Source organism: Salmo salar, chromosome ssa10 (assembly GCF_905237065.1).
Source record: "Salmo salar chromosome ssa10, Ssal_v3.1, whole genome shotgun sequence".
Taxonomy (NCBI): domain Eukaryota; kingdom Metazoa; phylum Chordata; class Actinopteri; order Salmoniformes; family Salmonidae; genus Salmo; species Salmo salar.
Window position 1 is genome coordinate 2,953,707 of NC_059451.1, and position 15,031 is coordinate 2,968,737.

Here is a 15,031-nt window from a genome sequence, read left to right on the forward strand (position 1 = left end):
GGGCCTCTCCATTTGGATGTGGCCTTTTTCAACCTTAATTGAGCTATGGCATCAATGGTAGCCTAGTGGTTAGAGCGTTGGACTAGTAACCGAAAGGTTGCAAGATCGAATCCCCGAGCTGACAAGGTAAAAAAATCTGTCATTCTGCCCCTGAACAAGGCAGTTAACCCACTGTTCCTAGGCCGTCATTGTAAAATAAGAGTGTGTTCTTAACTGACTTGCCTAGTTAAATAAAGGTACAAAAAGTGTACTATTAAAGTTATCAACTAAATCACCACAAGTGAAAGGCCGAATAGGTGGAGTATTGTTCAGACACTCAATGAAATCTGTACCAACTTCAGAGGTGAGGTAGTGTTTCTTAATAATGTGTTCATTATTGCTCTGGGCAACAAGGTAGTAAACATCCCCAGTGGTGATCAGATAAAGCAACATCAACAATACAGGATATGTCAATAGAAAGCCCCTTGGTGATAACCAGGTCCAGAGTATGGCTGTGGTTATGCGTCGGCCCAGTAGAAAGCCCCTTGGTGATAACCAGGTCCAGAGTATGGCTGTGGTTATGGGTGGGCCCAGTAGAAAGCCCCTTGGTGATAACCAGGTCCAGAGTATGGCTGTGGTTATGGGTGGGCCCAGTAGAAAGCCCCTTGGTGATAACCAGGTCCAGAGTACGGCTGTGGTTATGGGTGGGCCCAGTAGAAAGCCCCTTGGTGATAACCAGGTCCAGAGTATGGCTGTGGTTATGGGTGGGCCCAGTAGAAAGCCCCTTGGTGATAACCAGGTCCAGAGTATGGCTGTGGTTATGGGTGGGCCCAGTAGAAAGCCCCTTGGTGATAACCAGGTCCAGAGTATGGCTGTGGTTATGGGTGGGCCCAGTAGAAAGCCCCTTGGTGATAACCAGGTCCAGAGTATGGCTGTGGTTATGGCTGGGCCCAGTAGAAAGCCCCTTGGTGATAACCAGGTCCAGAGTATGGCTATGGTTATGGCTGGGCCCAGTAGAAAGCCCCTTGGTAATATCCAGGTCCAGAGTATGGCTGTGGTTATGGGTGTTTCAGTGAGAAACATGCAATCAACTTGGCGCTCAGTAATGAGGTCATTCATAAGAAAGGTTTTACTAGGGCCTCCTGAGTGGCGCAGTGGTCTAGCTGTGCCACTAGAGATTCTGGGTTCGAGTCCAGGCTCTGTTACAGCCGGCCACGACCTCGCACAATTGGCCCAGCGTCACCAGGGTTAGGGGAGGGTTTGACCGGCAGGGATGTCCTTGTCCTATCGTGCACTAGCGACTCCTGTGGCGGGCCTGGCGCAGTGCACGCTGACAAGGTCGCAAGGTGTACAGTGTTTCCTCCGACATATTGGTGCGGCTGGCTTCCGGGTTAAGTGGGCATCGTGTCAAGAATGGTTGGGTTGTGTTTCGGAGAACGCACCGCTCTCGGTGTCACAACTTCCACCGAAGTTGGTTCCTCTCCTTGTTCGGGCAGCGTTCGGCGGTTGGCGTCACCGGTCTTCTAGCCATTGTCGATCCACTTTTCATTTTCCATTTGTTTTGTCTTGTTTTCCTACACACCTGGTTCTCATTTCCCTCATTAAGTGTTGTGTATTTAACCCTCTGTTCCCCCCCCCCATGTCTTTGTGTGGAATTGTTTGTTGTAAGTGCTTGTGCACATGTTTACTGGTGCGCGTCGGGTTTTGTACCCAAGTTGGTGATTTCTTTATGCCGTTGGTTTTGAAATTAAAACTGCTCCGGCTATTATCGAGTTCTGCTCTCCTACGTCTGACTTCACTGCCACCAGTTACGCACCCCTTCATACTCGGCCTTTGCCTCTCCCGAGTCCGTACAGGGAGTTGCAGCGATGAGACAAGACTGTAACTCCCAATTGGATACCACGAAATTGGGGAGAAAAAAGGGGTAACCACGTTTTCTGACCATCTCCAATCTATCAGAATGGTAGGCGATAAGTTTGTATAAACTCACTAGAAGGTTGTGTTAAAGGAACATAAATAAGGTTACTCGCAATAACCATAGCCTGTGTCCTGTCTGAAGTATGTCCTGGGATATGTGTCCTGTCTGAAGTATGTCCTGGGATATGTGTCCTGTCTGAAGTATGTCCTGGGATATGTGTCCTGTCTGAAGTATGTCCTGGGATATGTGTCCTGTCTGAAGTATGTCCTGGGATGTGTGTCCTGTCAGAAGTATGTCCTGGGATGTGTGTCCTGTCTGAAGTATGTCCTGGGATGTGTGTCCTGTCTGAAGTATGTCCTGGGATGTGTGTCCTGTCTGAAGTATGTCCTGGGATATGTGTCCTGTCTGAAGTGAAACACTGACGTCTATGATTTTTCTACCTTTGTGTACCTATTCAGGATACATCACTATGAAGAGAATTGTGTTCTTGTCATGATGTGTTTGTCCTACATTTTTAATCTCAGCCCTCGTACCCGCAGGAGGCCTATTTGCCTCTTGGTAGGCCGTCATTGTAAATAATAATTTGTTCTTAACTGACTTACCTAGTTAAATAAATAAAACATTCATATCCATAATTATGCATTTCTGTGCTTCTTAATTATGCATTAGCCACCGTGCTTCTACACCTGCATTGCTTGCTGTTTGGGGGTTTTAGGCTGGGTTTCTGTACAGCACTTTGAGATATCAGCTGATGTAAGAAGGGCTATATAAATACATTTGATTTGATTTGTGTACTACAGATCAGAGATCATTATGTGATTCCGTTACCGTAATTCTGTTACCGGGTATAAATCTACTTCACTTACTGTAGTTCAATTAACCAAAATAGATTTAGGTGACACCCCATTGTTTATACATATAGACATCTTTGAATCTTAACCCGAGAGTAGATATTTAGGAGTTTTGTGAAAACGTGCCCACATAGGGGAATTTTACCATCATTCCGTTACTAAACTTTGCATCTGCACTGTTGGAGTAAATGTGTTTTTGTAAAATGTTCAGTGTAAATTGTTCAAAGTAGTCCTTGTGTATAGAGTTGTATGGTTTGTTGAACTTTGAAATCATTGGTTTTAGCTCGGCATACTTTTAAAGTGAAAAAAAATCTGTCATTCTGTTCCTGTATAATTGCCCTCATTCTTTGCTAGCAGGATGTTGTGTGTTGCTGTAAGTTACATGTGATGTTTATTTTGGCAGGCTGTGTGTTGCCATAAGTTACATGTGATGTTTATTTTGGCAGGCTGTGTGTTGCCATAAGTTACATGTGATGTTTATTTTGGCAGGCTGTGTGTTGCCATAAGTTACATGTGATGTTTATTTTGGCAGGCTGTGTGTTGCCGTAAGTTACATGTGATGTTTATTTTGGCAGGCTGTGTGTTGCCATAAGTTACATGTGATGTTTATTTTGGCAGGCTGTGTGTTGCCATAAGTTACATGTGATGTTTATTTTGGCAGGCTGTGTGTTGCCGTAAGTTTCCTGTGATGTTTATTTTGGCAGGCTGTGTGTTGCCATAAGTTACATGTGATGTTTATTTTGGCAGGCTGTGTGTTGCCATAAGTTACATGTGATGTTGATTTTGGCAGGCTGTGTGTTGCCATAAGTTACATGTGATGTTTATTTTGGCAGGCTGTGTGTTGCCGTAAGTTTCCTGTGATGTTTATTTTGGCAGGCTGTGTGTTGCCATAAGTTACATGTGATGTTTATTTTGGCAGGCTGTGTGTTGCCATAAGTTACATGTGATGTTTATTTTGGCAGGCTGTGTGTTGCCATAAGTTACATGTGATGTTTATTTTGGCAGGCTGTGTGTTGCCATAAGTTTCATGTGATGTTTATTTTGGCAGGCTGTGTGTTGCCATAAGTTACATGTGATGTTTATTTTGGCAGGCTGTGTGTTGCCATACGTTTCCTGTGATGTTGATTTTGGCAGGCTGTGTGTTGCCATAAGTTACATGTGATGTTTATTTTGGCAGGCTGTGTGTTGCCGTAAGTTTCCTGTGATGTTGATTTTGGCAGGCTGTGTGTTGCCATAAGTTACATGTGATGTTGATTTTGGCAGGCTGTGTGTTGCCATAAGTTACATGTGATGTTTATTTTGGCAGGCTGTGTGTTGCCATAAGTTACATGTGATGTTGATTTTGGCAGGCTGTGTGTTGCCGTAAGTTTCCTGTGATGTTTATTTTGGCAGGCTGTGTGTTGCCATAAGTTACATGTGATGTTGATTTTGGCAGGCTGTGTGTTGCCATAAGTTACATGTGATGTTTATTTTGGCAGGCTGTGTGTTGCCATAAGTTACATGTGATGTTTATTTTGGCAGGCTGTGTGTTGCCATAAGTTACATGTGATGTTGATTTTGGCAGGCTGTGTGTTGCCGTAAGTTTCCTGTGATGTTTATTTTGGCAGGCTGTGTGTTGCCATAAGTTACATGTGATGTTTATTTTGGCAGGCTGTGTGTTGCCATAAGTTACATGTGATGTTGATTTTGGCAGGCTGTGTGTTGCCATAAGTTTCCTGTGATGTTTATTTTGGCAGGCTGTGTGTTGCCATAAGTTACATGTGATGTTTATTTTGGCAGGCTGTGTGTTGCCATAAGTTACATGTGATGTTGATTTTGGCAGGCTGTGTGTTGCCGTAAGTTTCCTGTGATGTTTATTTTGGCAGGCTGTGTGTTGCCATAAGTTACATGTGATGTTTATTTTGGCAGGCTGTGTGTTGCCATAAGTTACATGTGATGTTGATTTTGGCAGGCTGTGTGTTGCCATAAGTTACATGTGATGTTGATTTTGGCAGGCTGTGTGTTGCCGTAAGTTTCCTGTGATGTTTATTTTGGCAGGCTGTGTGTTGCCATAAGTTACATGTGATGTTGATTTTGGCAGGCTGTGTGTTGCCATACGTTACATGTGATGTTGATTTTGGCAGGCTGTGTGTTGCCATAAGTTACATGTGATGTTGATTTTGGCAGGCTGTGTGTTGCCATAAGTTACATGTGATGTTGATTTTGGCAGGCTGTGTGTTGCCATAAGTTACATGTGATGTTGATTTTGGCAGGCTGTGTGTTGCCGTAAGTTTCCTGTGATGTTTATTTTGGCAGGCTGTGTGTTGCTGGGACTTGACAGGAGCTGATCCTTCACAGTGGCGGACAGCATGATGCTGCCCACTCCCTGTTACTCAACCTCCGCTACGAACAGGTAGGTCTACATGCTACATGCTACAGTATGTCCTACTATAGGGCATTTCCATGTAAAAAGGACACATGAGCACCAACATGTGAAATTCATAGGAGATTGTCAAATGAAAGATAAGGGTCTATTTTTTTGCGAAATTAAGGCGTATATACATTTTTCAACCGTTTTCCGTCGTAATAATTTAGCAAAAGTCTTTAATTTCTGGTCGAACAGATCGAAAAGCGATCTTAGAAAACATCTAGCAGAAAAAGTATTAAAATATATTAGAATACATCAATACACAATAATGTTGAGGTAAAGCACCCCGACAACTAATATCAACATTTAGTTTGGAGAAATGATTTGCCTTCTATAGGATTGAGAAACATTGCCTTGTCATTCTATTACCAAAAAACCCAGCGGCACAACTTTGGTTTTAGAAATGGGGGAGGGACATAATTATTATAACTTTTTTTTATGCAGTCGGATAAACACTCCAAACAGCCTGACCGCTCGGAGGCGTCCACATGGTCCTAAAGCAAACCGTTGCCTCGTTTTCTATCACATTCCAATGATAAAACTAGGGGGAACAGAAATGCCACATAACGGATCTTGAGGATATTTTCCTAATTTCTCTCCTTCATGAAGAGGAAGGATAATGAAAGTTTACACAAATAACAAGGTAGACCTACCAATTAGTTCTAGTATTTTTACTGATATCAAGTTTGATATCAGTGCTGTCGCTAAATTGGTAACGGAATGACTGAAACATTTGTGGGGTAAGTTTAGCCAAAGGGTTAGTTAATTCACCACTTGTTTCTAGGAAACCAAGTTACCATTTCATGGAGTCTGTGAAGGAAGAAACCAAATGGAAAAAGTGTGAAGCAAGTTCGGTCCAAAAACACAGATTTTTACAAAGTCAAATAAATTTTACGCTGCTTTTTTTGAAAGATATCACGTAGTAGGACTGCATAAATGTTGCTCTCCACTTTCTGGAGGACCGAGTTTTGAAATCAGTGGAATTAGTATGATTAGTATGATTATGATAGCAAAGGAGATGGCGTTTGATTGCAAATAAATTAATTAGGCCCTAATCTATGGATTTCACACGACTGAGAATACAGATATGCATCTGTTAGTCACAGACACCTTAAAAAAAAGATAGTGGTGTGGATCAGAAAACCAGTCTATCTGGTGTGACCACCATTTGTCTCATGCAGCGTGACACAGCTCCTTCACATAGAGTTGATCAGGCTGTTGATTGTGGCCTGTGGAATGTTGTCCCACTACTCTTTAACGGCTGTGCGAACTTGCTGGATATTGTTGGGAACTGGAACACGCTGTTATACACGTCGACCCAGAGCATCCCAAACATGCTCAATGGGTGACATGTCTGGTGAGTATGCAGACCATGGAAGAACTGGGACATTTTCAGCTTCCAGGAATTGTGTACAGATCCTTGTGGCATGGGGGCCGTGCATTATCATGCTGAAACATGAGGTGACGGCGGCTGATGAGTAGAACGACAACGGGCCTCAGGATCTCGTCACGGTATCTCTGTGCGTTCAAATTGCCATTGATAAAATGCAGTTGTGTTTGTTGTCTGTAGCTTATGCCTGCCCCATACCATAACCCCACCTCCACCATGGGGCCCATACCATAACCCCACCTCCACCATGGGGCCCATACCATAACCCCACCTCCACCATGGGGCCCGTACCATAACCCCACCTCCACCATGGGGCCTGTACCATAACCCCACCTCCACCATGGGGCCCATACCATAACCCCACCTCCACCATGGGGCCCCTACCATAACCCCAACACCACCATGGGGCCCATACCATAACCCCACCTCCATCATGGGGCCCATACCATAACCCCACCACCACCATGGGGCCCATACCATAACCCCACCTCCACCATGGGACCCATACCATAACCCCACCGCCACCATGGGGCCCATACCATAACCCCACCTCCACCATGGGGCCGTTCACGACGTTATCATCAGAAAGCCGCTTGCCCACACAATGTTATACACCTGGTCTGCGGTTGTGAGGCCGGTTGGACGCCAAATTCTCTAAAACGAAGTTGGAGGCGGCTTATGGTAGATAAATTAACATTAAATTGTCTGGCAACCACTCTGATGGACATTCCTGCAGTCAGGATGCCAATTGTACGCTCCCTCAACTTGAGACATCTGTGGCATTGTGTTATGTGACACAACTGCACATTTTTGTGGCCTTTTTATAGTCCCCAGCACAAGGTGCACCTGTGTAATGATCATGCTTTTTAATCAGTTTATTGATATGCCACACCTGTCAGGTGGTTGGATCTAGGCAAAGGAGAAATGCTCTCAAGTTTGTGCATAACATTTGAGAGAAATGCACTTTTTGTGTGTATGGAAAATTTCAGGTATCTTTTATTTCAGCTCATGAAGCACTTTACTTTACATTGAGTTTATATTTGCGTTCAGTGTAGATGGTTTTAAGATTGTTCTATACATCAGTTGGGGTCTCTATAAGCGTCAATATGAAGTCCTAAACCGAGCATGAAAGTGCATCCTTGTAGCTGTGTGGGCTAATATAGTCAACATTCTTTCCATGGGGTAAGTTGAGCCATTAGCCATGGGGTAAGTTGAGCCATTAGCCATGGGGTAAGTTGAGCCATTAGCCATGGGGTAAGTTGAGCCATTAGCCAGTTGAGCCATTAGCCATGGGGTAAGTTGAGCCATTAGCCAGTTGAGCCATTAGCCATGGGGTAAGTTGAGCCATTAGCCAGTTGAGCCATTAGCCAGTTGAGCCATTAGCCATGGGGTAAGTTGAGCCATTAGCCAGTTGAGCAATTAGCCAGTTGAGCCATTAGCCTTGGGGTAAGTTGAGCCATTAGCCTTGGGGTAAGTTGAGCCATTAGCCATTAGCCATTAGCCATGGGGTAAGTTGAGCCATTAGCCAGTTGAGCAATTAGCCAGTTGAGCCATTAGCCTTGGGGTAAGTTGAGCCATTAGCCAGTTTAGCCATTAGCCATGGGGTACGTTGCGCCATTAGCCATGGGGTAAGTTGAGCCATTAGCCAGTTGAGCCATTAGCCATTAGCCATGGGGTAAATTGAGCCATTAGCCATGGGGTAAGTTGAGCCATTAGCCAGTTGAGCCATTAGCCAGTTGAGCCATTAGCCAGTTGAGCCATTAGCCATGGGGTAAGTTGAGCCATTAGCCAGTTGAGCCATGGAGTAAGTTGAGCCGTTAGCCATTAACCATTGGCCATGGGGTAAGTTGAGCCATTAGCCAGTTGAGCAATTAGCCAGTTGAGCCATTAGCCTTGGGCTAAGTTGAGCCATTAGCCTTGGGCTAAGTTGAGCCATTAGCCATTAGCCATGGGGTAAGTTGAGCCATTAGCCAGTTGAGCAATTAGCCAGTTGAGCCATTAGCCTTGGGGTAAGTTGAGCCATTAGCCAGTTGAGCTATTAGCCAGTTGAGCCATTAGCCATGGGGTAAGTTGAGCCATTAGCCATTAGCCATGGGGTAAGTTGAGCCATTAGCCAGTTGAGCCATTAGCCAGTTGAGCCAATGGCCATCATACTCCATTCAAGTGATGATTACATAGTATTTTTGTAATGTGTCATGCAAATGCACTCAAGATGGTGCGTTTTTATTGTTACAGAGCAGACCTCATCATGTTCCGTGTATACAAACGTAAAACAAGCAGGGGTCTAGCACCCCTTGAGTTTCTTCAGACAACAGGAAGTGAGAGAAGGGAAAAAGTCTATATGAGCAGCAGCAAGGGATAAAAAGAAATTGACAATGACACTGAAGAGGTACATTGACAAAAAAGATGAAGGAAAAAGGAAACCTCACACTGCTCTTGATAGTAACACTGATCTTTAATAAGCTTTACGTATCGGCCTCACGGCCTTCGTCAGAGCTTTACGTATCGGCCTCAGGGCCTTAGTCAGAGCTTTACGTATCGGCCTCACAGACTTCGTCAGAGCTTTACGTATCGGCCACACGGCCTTCGTCAGAACTTTACGTATCGGCCTCAGGGCCTTAGTCAGAGCTTTACGTATCGGCCTCACGGCCTTCGTCAGAGCTTTACGTATCAGCCTCACAGACTTCGTCAGAGCTTTACGTATCGGCCACACGGCCTTCGTCAGAGCTTTACGTATCGGCCACACGGCCTTCGTCAGATCTTTACGTGTCGGCCTCACGGCCTTCCTCAGAGCTTTACGTATCGGCCTCATGGCCTTCGTCAGAGCTTTAGGTATCGGCCACACGGCCTTCGTCAGAGCTTTATGTATCGGACTCACGGCCTTCGTCAGAGCTTTACGATCGGCCACACGGCCTTCGTCAGAGCTTTACGTATCGGCCTCACGACCTTCGTCAGAGCTTTACGTATCGGCCTCACGGCCTTCGTCAGAGCTTTACGTATCGGCCTCACGACCTTCGTCAGAGCTTTACGTATCGGCCTCACGGCCTTCGTCAGAGCTTTACGTATCGGCCTCACGGCCTTCGTCAGAGCTTTACGTATAAGAAACTAAAAAATGGCCCTGTGTGAAAGAGAATCTATGATAGTGTAGCAGAGGAACACAAGGTCTGTTGACATGGAGTCTAGGCTTGATAAACATATCAAGAATCTCACGGACCAGTGATGGGCTTAGTAGCCTCAAATTAAGAGAACTTGCCTACGAACAGTGGAAACAAAATCCCTGTCCCGGACAACTGGTCAAGAAATGAAAGGGTAACTGATATTGAACAGAGAGATACCACACACACCCACATTCCATGAATTACACTTTGACATTACACTTCAAACATCCCTCAGCAATTAAGGACTGAAATCAATATACTGGGACGGAAAAGACTTATGAAAATTCCCATGGAAATCATACTGGTAAAATGGTGAAGTTGAACATACAAAGAATTGTGTATTAGATAAGTGGGAGAATGATTTTGCTAACCTGTTTTCAGGGAACAATATAGCATCTGTGTTTGACTTCTTAAATGATACTTGTAACTTAAAGAATTGGATGAGAATTAAGATGAATAGGGCTGGACACACCTGAATGCAAAACGTACTGTGGAGGAAATCAGAGGCTGTTGAGAAAGCAGAAACAAGAGAAGCACCAGGAATACAGAAGCCCCCCAGATGAAGTCCTAAAGTCTCCTAGGTTACTGCAGACTCTATTTTGTCTTTTTCATCCTGTCAACTTTGTACAGAGTCATCATTAACCCAATCCCAAAGTCATCAAAGAATGATCCAGGCTCCCATTCAATTACAGAGGCATCAGTCTTATGAGCACAGTCTACAAGTTGTACTCTAGTATCTTAAACAACAGGTCGACTCAGTATTTGGAAATGTCAGGTTTCCTTGTAGACGAACAGAACGGGTTTTGTAAACTCAGGGCTGGTGTCGTGGAAATTACAACCATAGACACTCAAAGTCAATATTAAATGAGTCAATATTAAATGAGTCAATATTAAACGAGTCAATATTAAATGAGTCATACTTTATTAACAGCAAGCTGGAGAGGTCACAGTCAAACTTGGATGCATAAAGTACAGGTCTGAAGTGAGCTCTATCGGGGCAGTCCGGTTACTTCTCTTATATACTGCCTACATAGGCATGGTTCATAGGATTGGTTCATAGGCATGGTTCATAGGCATGGTTCATAGGCATGGTTCATAGGCATGGTTCATAGGATTGGTTCATAGGATTGGTTCATAGGATTGGTTCATAGGATTGGTTCATAGGATTGGTTCATAGGATTGGTTCATAGGATTGGTTCATAGGCATGGTTCATAGGATTGGTTCATAGGCATGGTTCATAGGATTGGTTCATAGGCATGGTTCATAGGATTGGTTCCTAGGATTGGTTGTTGCATGTGACTGGCACGTCTCCTAGGATTGGTTCTTGCATGTGACTGGCTCGTTTCCTAGGATTGGTTCTTGCATGTGACTGGCACGTCTCCTAGGATTGGTTCTTGCATGTGACTGGCTCGTTTCCTAGGATTGGTTCTTGCATGTGACTGGCTCGTTTCCTAGGATTGGTTCTTGCATGTGACTGGCTCGTTTCCTAGGATTGGTTCTTGCATGTGACTGGCACGTCTCCTAGGATTGGTTCTTGCATGTGACTGGCACGTCTCCTAGGATTGGTTCTTGCATGTGACTGGCACGTCTCCTAGGATTGGTTCTTGCATGTGACTGGCACGTCTCCTAGGATTGGTTCTTGCATGTGACTGGCACGTCTCATAGGATTGGTTCTTGCATGTGACTGGCACGTCTCATAGGATTGGTTCTTGCATGTGACTGGCTCGTTTCCTAGGATTGGTTCTTGCATGTGACTGGCACGTCTCCTAGGATTGGTTCTTGCATGTGACTGGCACGTCTCCTTTCTTAACTTATAGAACATGTTCTGGGCGTTCTGCCAAAAGGTCTGAGGAGGGGGTCATGACCGTCTCCTTCTCATATCTCTCTACCCAGCACCTACAGGAACCAATGATAGTATGAGACTAGATGATCAAGGCTGTCTCCAGACGATACATTTTTCCTCCACATTTCCTACTTTTATCACTTCTACGATAATAATGATAAAAAATATATGCGATTTAAACCCTTTCAAACCCTTCATTCTGGGTTATACAATCTAATTAGTATGGTAATACTATCATTATAATAAAGGTTATACTTCTATTAACAGGAGTGAATTTATCACAAATACACACACAGCATGTTAACACAAACTCAGAAAAAAAACACATGCTGCAGCTAAGGCTGTGGCGGTCACGAAATTTCGTCAGCCAGTGATTGTGAAGCAAATAACTGTCCGTCTCACGGTAATTGACCATAATTAACATAAACACATTTAGCATCTCCGGGCTTCCATACATATGCCATATGGCTGTGGGCTACACTAGTTCATTTAGCACACAAGATTTGCTTATAATGCAGTGGCATTTTTTGATATTATTTTATAGTATGAAGAATACAGTTGATTTAAAGCTGAATAAAATAGAAAGGATATTTCCTCTAAATTATTTGAGGTAGTGCCCTCATGCAGCTATTCTGTGTTGAGCGGTTAACAAAGAAACAGGTCCTCCTATATGCTTCATTTAGTTATTCATGTAACTTTATGTCACGCTGGTCGTAATAATTGGACCAAGGCGCAGCGTGAGTAGCGTTCCACATCTTTATTATAATGTGAAACTTAGCAAAAATACAAAAACAATAAATGAACAAACGAAACGTGAAGACAGTGAAGTGCAAATAGGCACCTGCACAAAAACAAGATCCCACAAACACAGGTGGGAAAAATAACTACTTAAATATGATCCCCAATTAGAGACAACGATTACCAGCTGCCTCTAATTGGGAATCATACAAATCACCAACAGAAATAGTAACCTAGAACCCCACATAGAAATAATAAACTAGAATACCCCCCAGTCACGCCCTGACCTACTTCACCATAGAGAAACAATGGCTATCTCTGGTCAGGGCGTAGAGAAACAATGGCTCTCTATGGTCAGGGCGTAGAGAAACAATGGCTCTCTCTGGTCAGGGCGAAGAGAAACAATGGCTCTCTATGGTCAGGGCGTCGAGAAACAATGGCTCTCTATGGTCAGGGCGTAGAGAAACAATGGCTCTCTATGGCCAGGGCGTAGAGAAACAATGGCTCTCTATGGTCAGGGCGTAGAGAAACAATGGCTATCTCTGGTCAGGGCGTCGAGAAACAATGGCTCTCTATGGTCAGGGCGTAGAGAAACAATGGCTCTCTATGGTCAGGGCGTAGAGAAACAATGGCTCTCTATGGTCAGGGCGTAGAGAAACAATGGCTATCTCTGGTCAGGGCGTCGAGAAACAATGGCTCTCTATGGTCAGGGCGTCGAGAAACAATGGCTCTCTATGGTCAGGGCGTAGAGAAACAATGGCTCTCTATGGTCAGGGCGTAGAGAAACAATGGCTCTCTCTGGACAGGGCGTAGAGAAACAATGGCTCTCTCTGGTCAGGGCGTAGAGAAACAATGGCTCTCTCTGGTCAGGGCGTAGAGAAACAATGGCTCTCTCTGGTCAGGGCGTAGAGAAACAATGGCTATCTCTGGTCAGGGCGTGACACTTTAGTTGTTCTACCAACGTTGGGTTATATATGTTTTGATTTTTAATACATTCTAAGGCTGCGTGATGCGACTTTAATGATGATTTGAAAAAAGTTGCTTGAAAGGCATGAGCTCTGCTTTGTTTTTTGCGCAGGCTGTACACACTTCATCAGTCTCTCATTCACAATGAGGCAAGAACTTGATAATGCCTCGAATTTCCCAGCGGCATCCCCTTTGTGTGGTCGTAATGCGCCCTAAAACAATCCATGCCTTTTGCAGCCAGTGGCCGTTGTGCCCTTGGCCCAGAGTGTTGCGTTGGGCCCTTCTCCCTGAGTGCTCCTGCTCGAAGCACCTCTCACATGGCTCATGTGATCGGGTCTTTCTCACAGGCTACAAGGGAAGACAGACACATCGGGGAAGCAACGTCGTGCGTCCTTATCCAATTCCGAGGTGCATATTGAAGATATTGGAAGAACTGTCCACATTTACTTTTCATCAGCCAACAAGATGACTAGCCCTAACGAAACAGCAAAAGCACTAGCCTATGTCAATCTACTATCCCCCATAGTACAAAAGTTGATATTTTCTATTCTGTGCAAGAAATCTATTTTCTAACATTGTCTGGGAGAGTTGTGGAATGCGATAGATCCCAAATTAATACAAGCACTAGCATAAAAAAAACAGAACGTTTAGCTAAAATGTTGATGAACTATTAGGGTATTTCTTCACATTATAAACGCAGCAAGGCGGACATCGCAATAGGCTATAAGCGCAAATGTTCCATTAGCTGGAAAACACCATTATCAAAAGTGACCGCAAATGAGATTATGCATGTCATGCTTTTATTATAAAGGTGCATTTTAATGGTGAAAATGAGCTTCCCCAAACTTGAAACTCCCATGCTGCTTATGTATGTTGTTAGGCTCTACACCCCTTGTAAAGCGGATTAATGCGCTTAATTTTAAGACGTTATTTGGCCACTTTAGTTGTAATATAAACCTTATCAAAACATATAGTCAGTCCTATGGGCTATGCTACATGAGGTGTGCTACATGAGGTGTGCAACTATGATTTGAAAAACTCTGTGGGGGGGGAAAGGCTTACTGCACACAAGCTGGGCATCATTCACAAGTGATAGGGTAATATTGTCACCCATCAGTTGTCTTTACATGTACTAAATATTATATGTGTGAAAAAAAAATTGATTTAGGATGGACCATTATTATGCACCTGTCTTGAAACAGGGGAAAAAAATACACATCATCTATACACTTTAATAGCAAATGGAGGGTGCTTTTTCTGTGGTTCATTTTAGCCAGGTAGGCTATACTCCTGTTGTAAATATGAGCAATGTGCTGAAAGTGGAGAAGTAAATATAGTAGGCATAGAAAGCTGGTAGGATCTTCCTCTTTTTAGTAGAGGCCATCACTCTGTTTTCTCATGCATAGCCTATAGAAATGTTACACAACATGAGCTCATGGGCTCTCATGAAGTGTTTGATTAGATTTTTGAATATATTTGCATTGATGTCAGAGTGATTAGAGGGACAATAGAGTGCTGAGTACCAGGCAGTTAGCAAGTTTGGTAGGCTACTAATGACCATCAGTAGCATCACAGCTTGGAGAAGCCTAGTTACCGTGACTAAACGGTCATGTGGAATTTGACTCGTGACTGCTGGTGTGGCGGTAATACGGTCACCGCAACAGCCCTAGCTGCAGCTCATTTGGCAATTTGGGATCCCTAACTTCTCACCAGGGATTCAAACCAAGTTGCAAGCGTTCACTCTGGTTGTGGAGAATTATTCTTAGCAACAGTGGTAACG

The 15,031-nt window shown here is 44.0% G+C and overlaps 1 protein-coding gene across 3 annotated transcripts in view; it reads left to right on the top strand.

Annotated features, from left to right (window-relative positions):
* traf3ip2l (TRAF3 interacting protein 2-like) overlaps positions 1 to 15,031 on the top strand; it is a 191,284-nt gene that overhangs the window by 7,739 nt on the left and 168,514 nt on the right. For all 3 annotated transcript variants that reach the window (XM_045687235.1, XM_045687234.1, XM_045687236.1), the window contains exon 2: positions 5,044 to 5,140. In XM_045687235.1, the coding sequence (XP_045543191.1) occupies positions 5,097 to 5,140 (44 nt within the window). In that variant the 5' untranslated portion in view covers positions 5,044 to 5,096. The remainder of the gene's footprint in view (positions 1 to 5,043; positions 5,141 to 15,031) is intronic.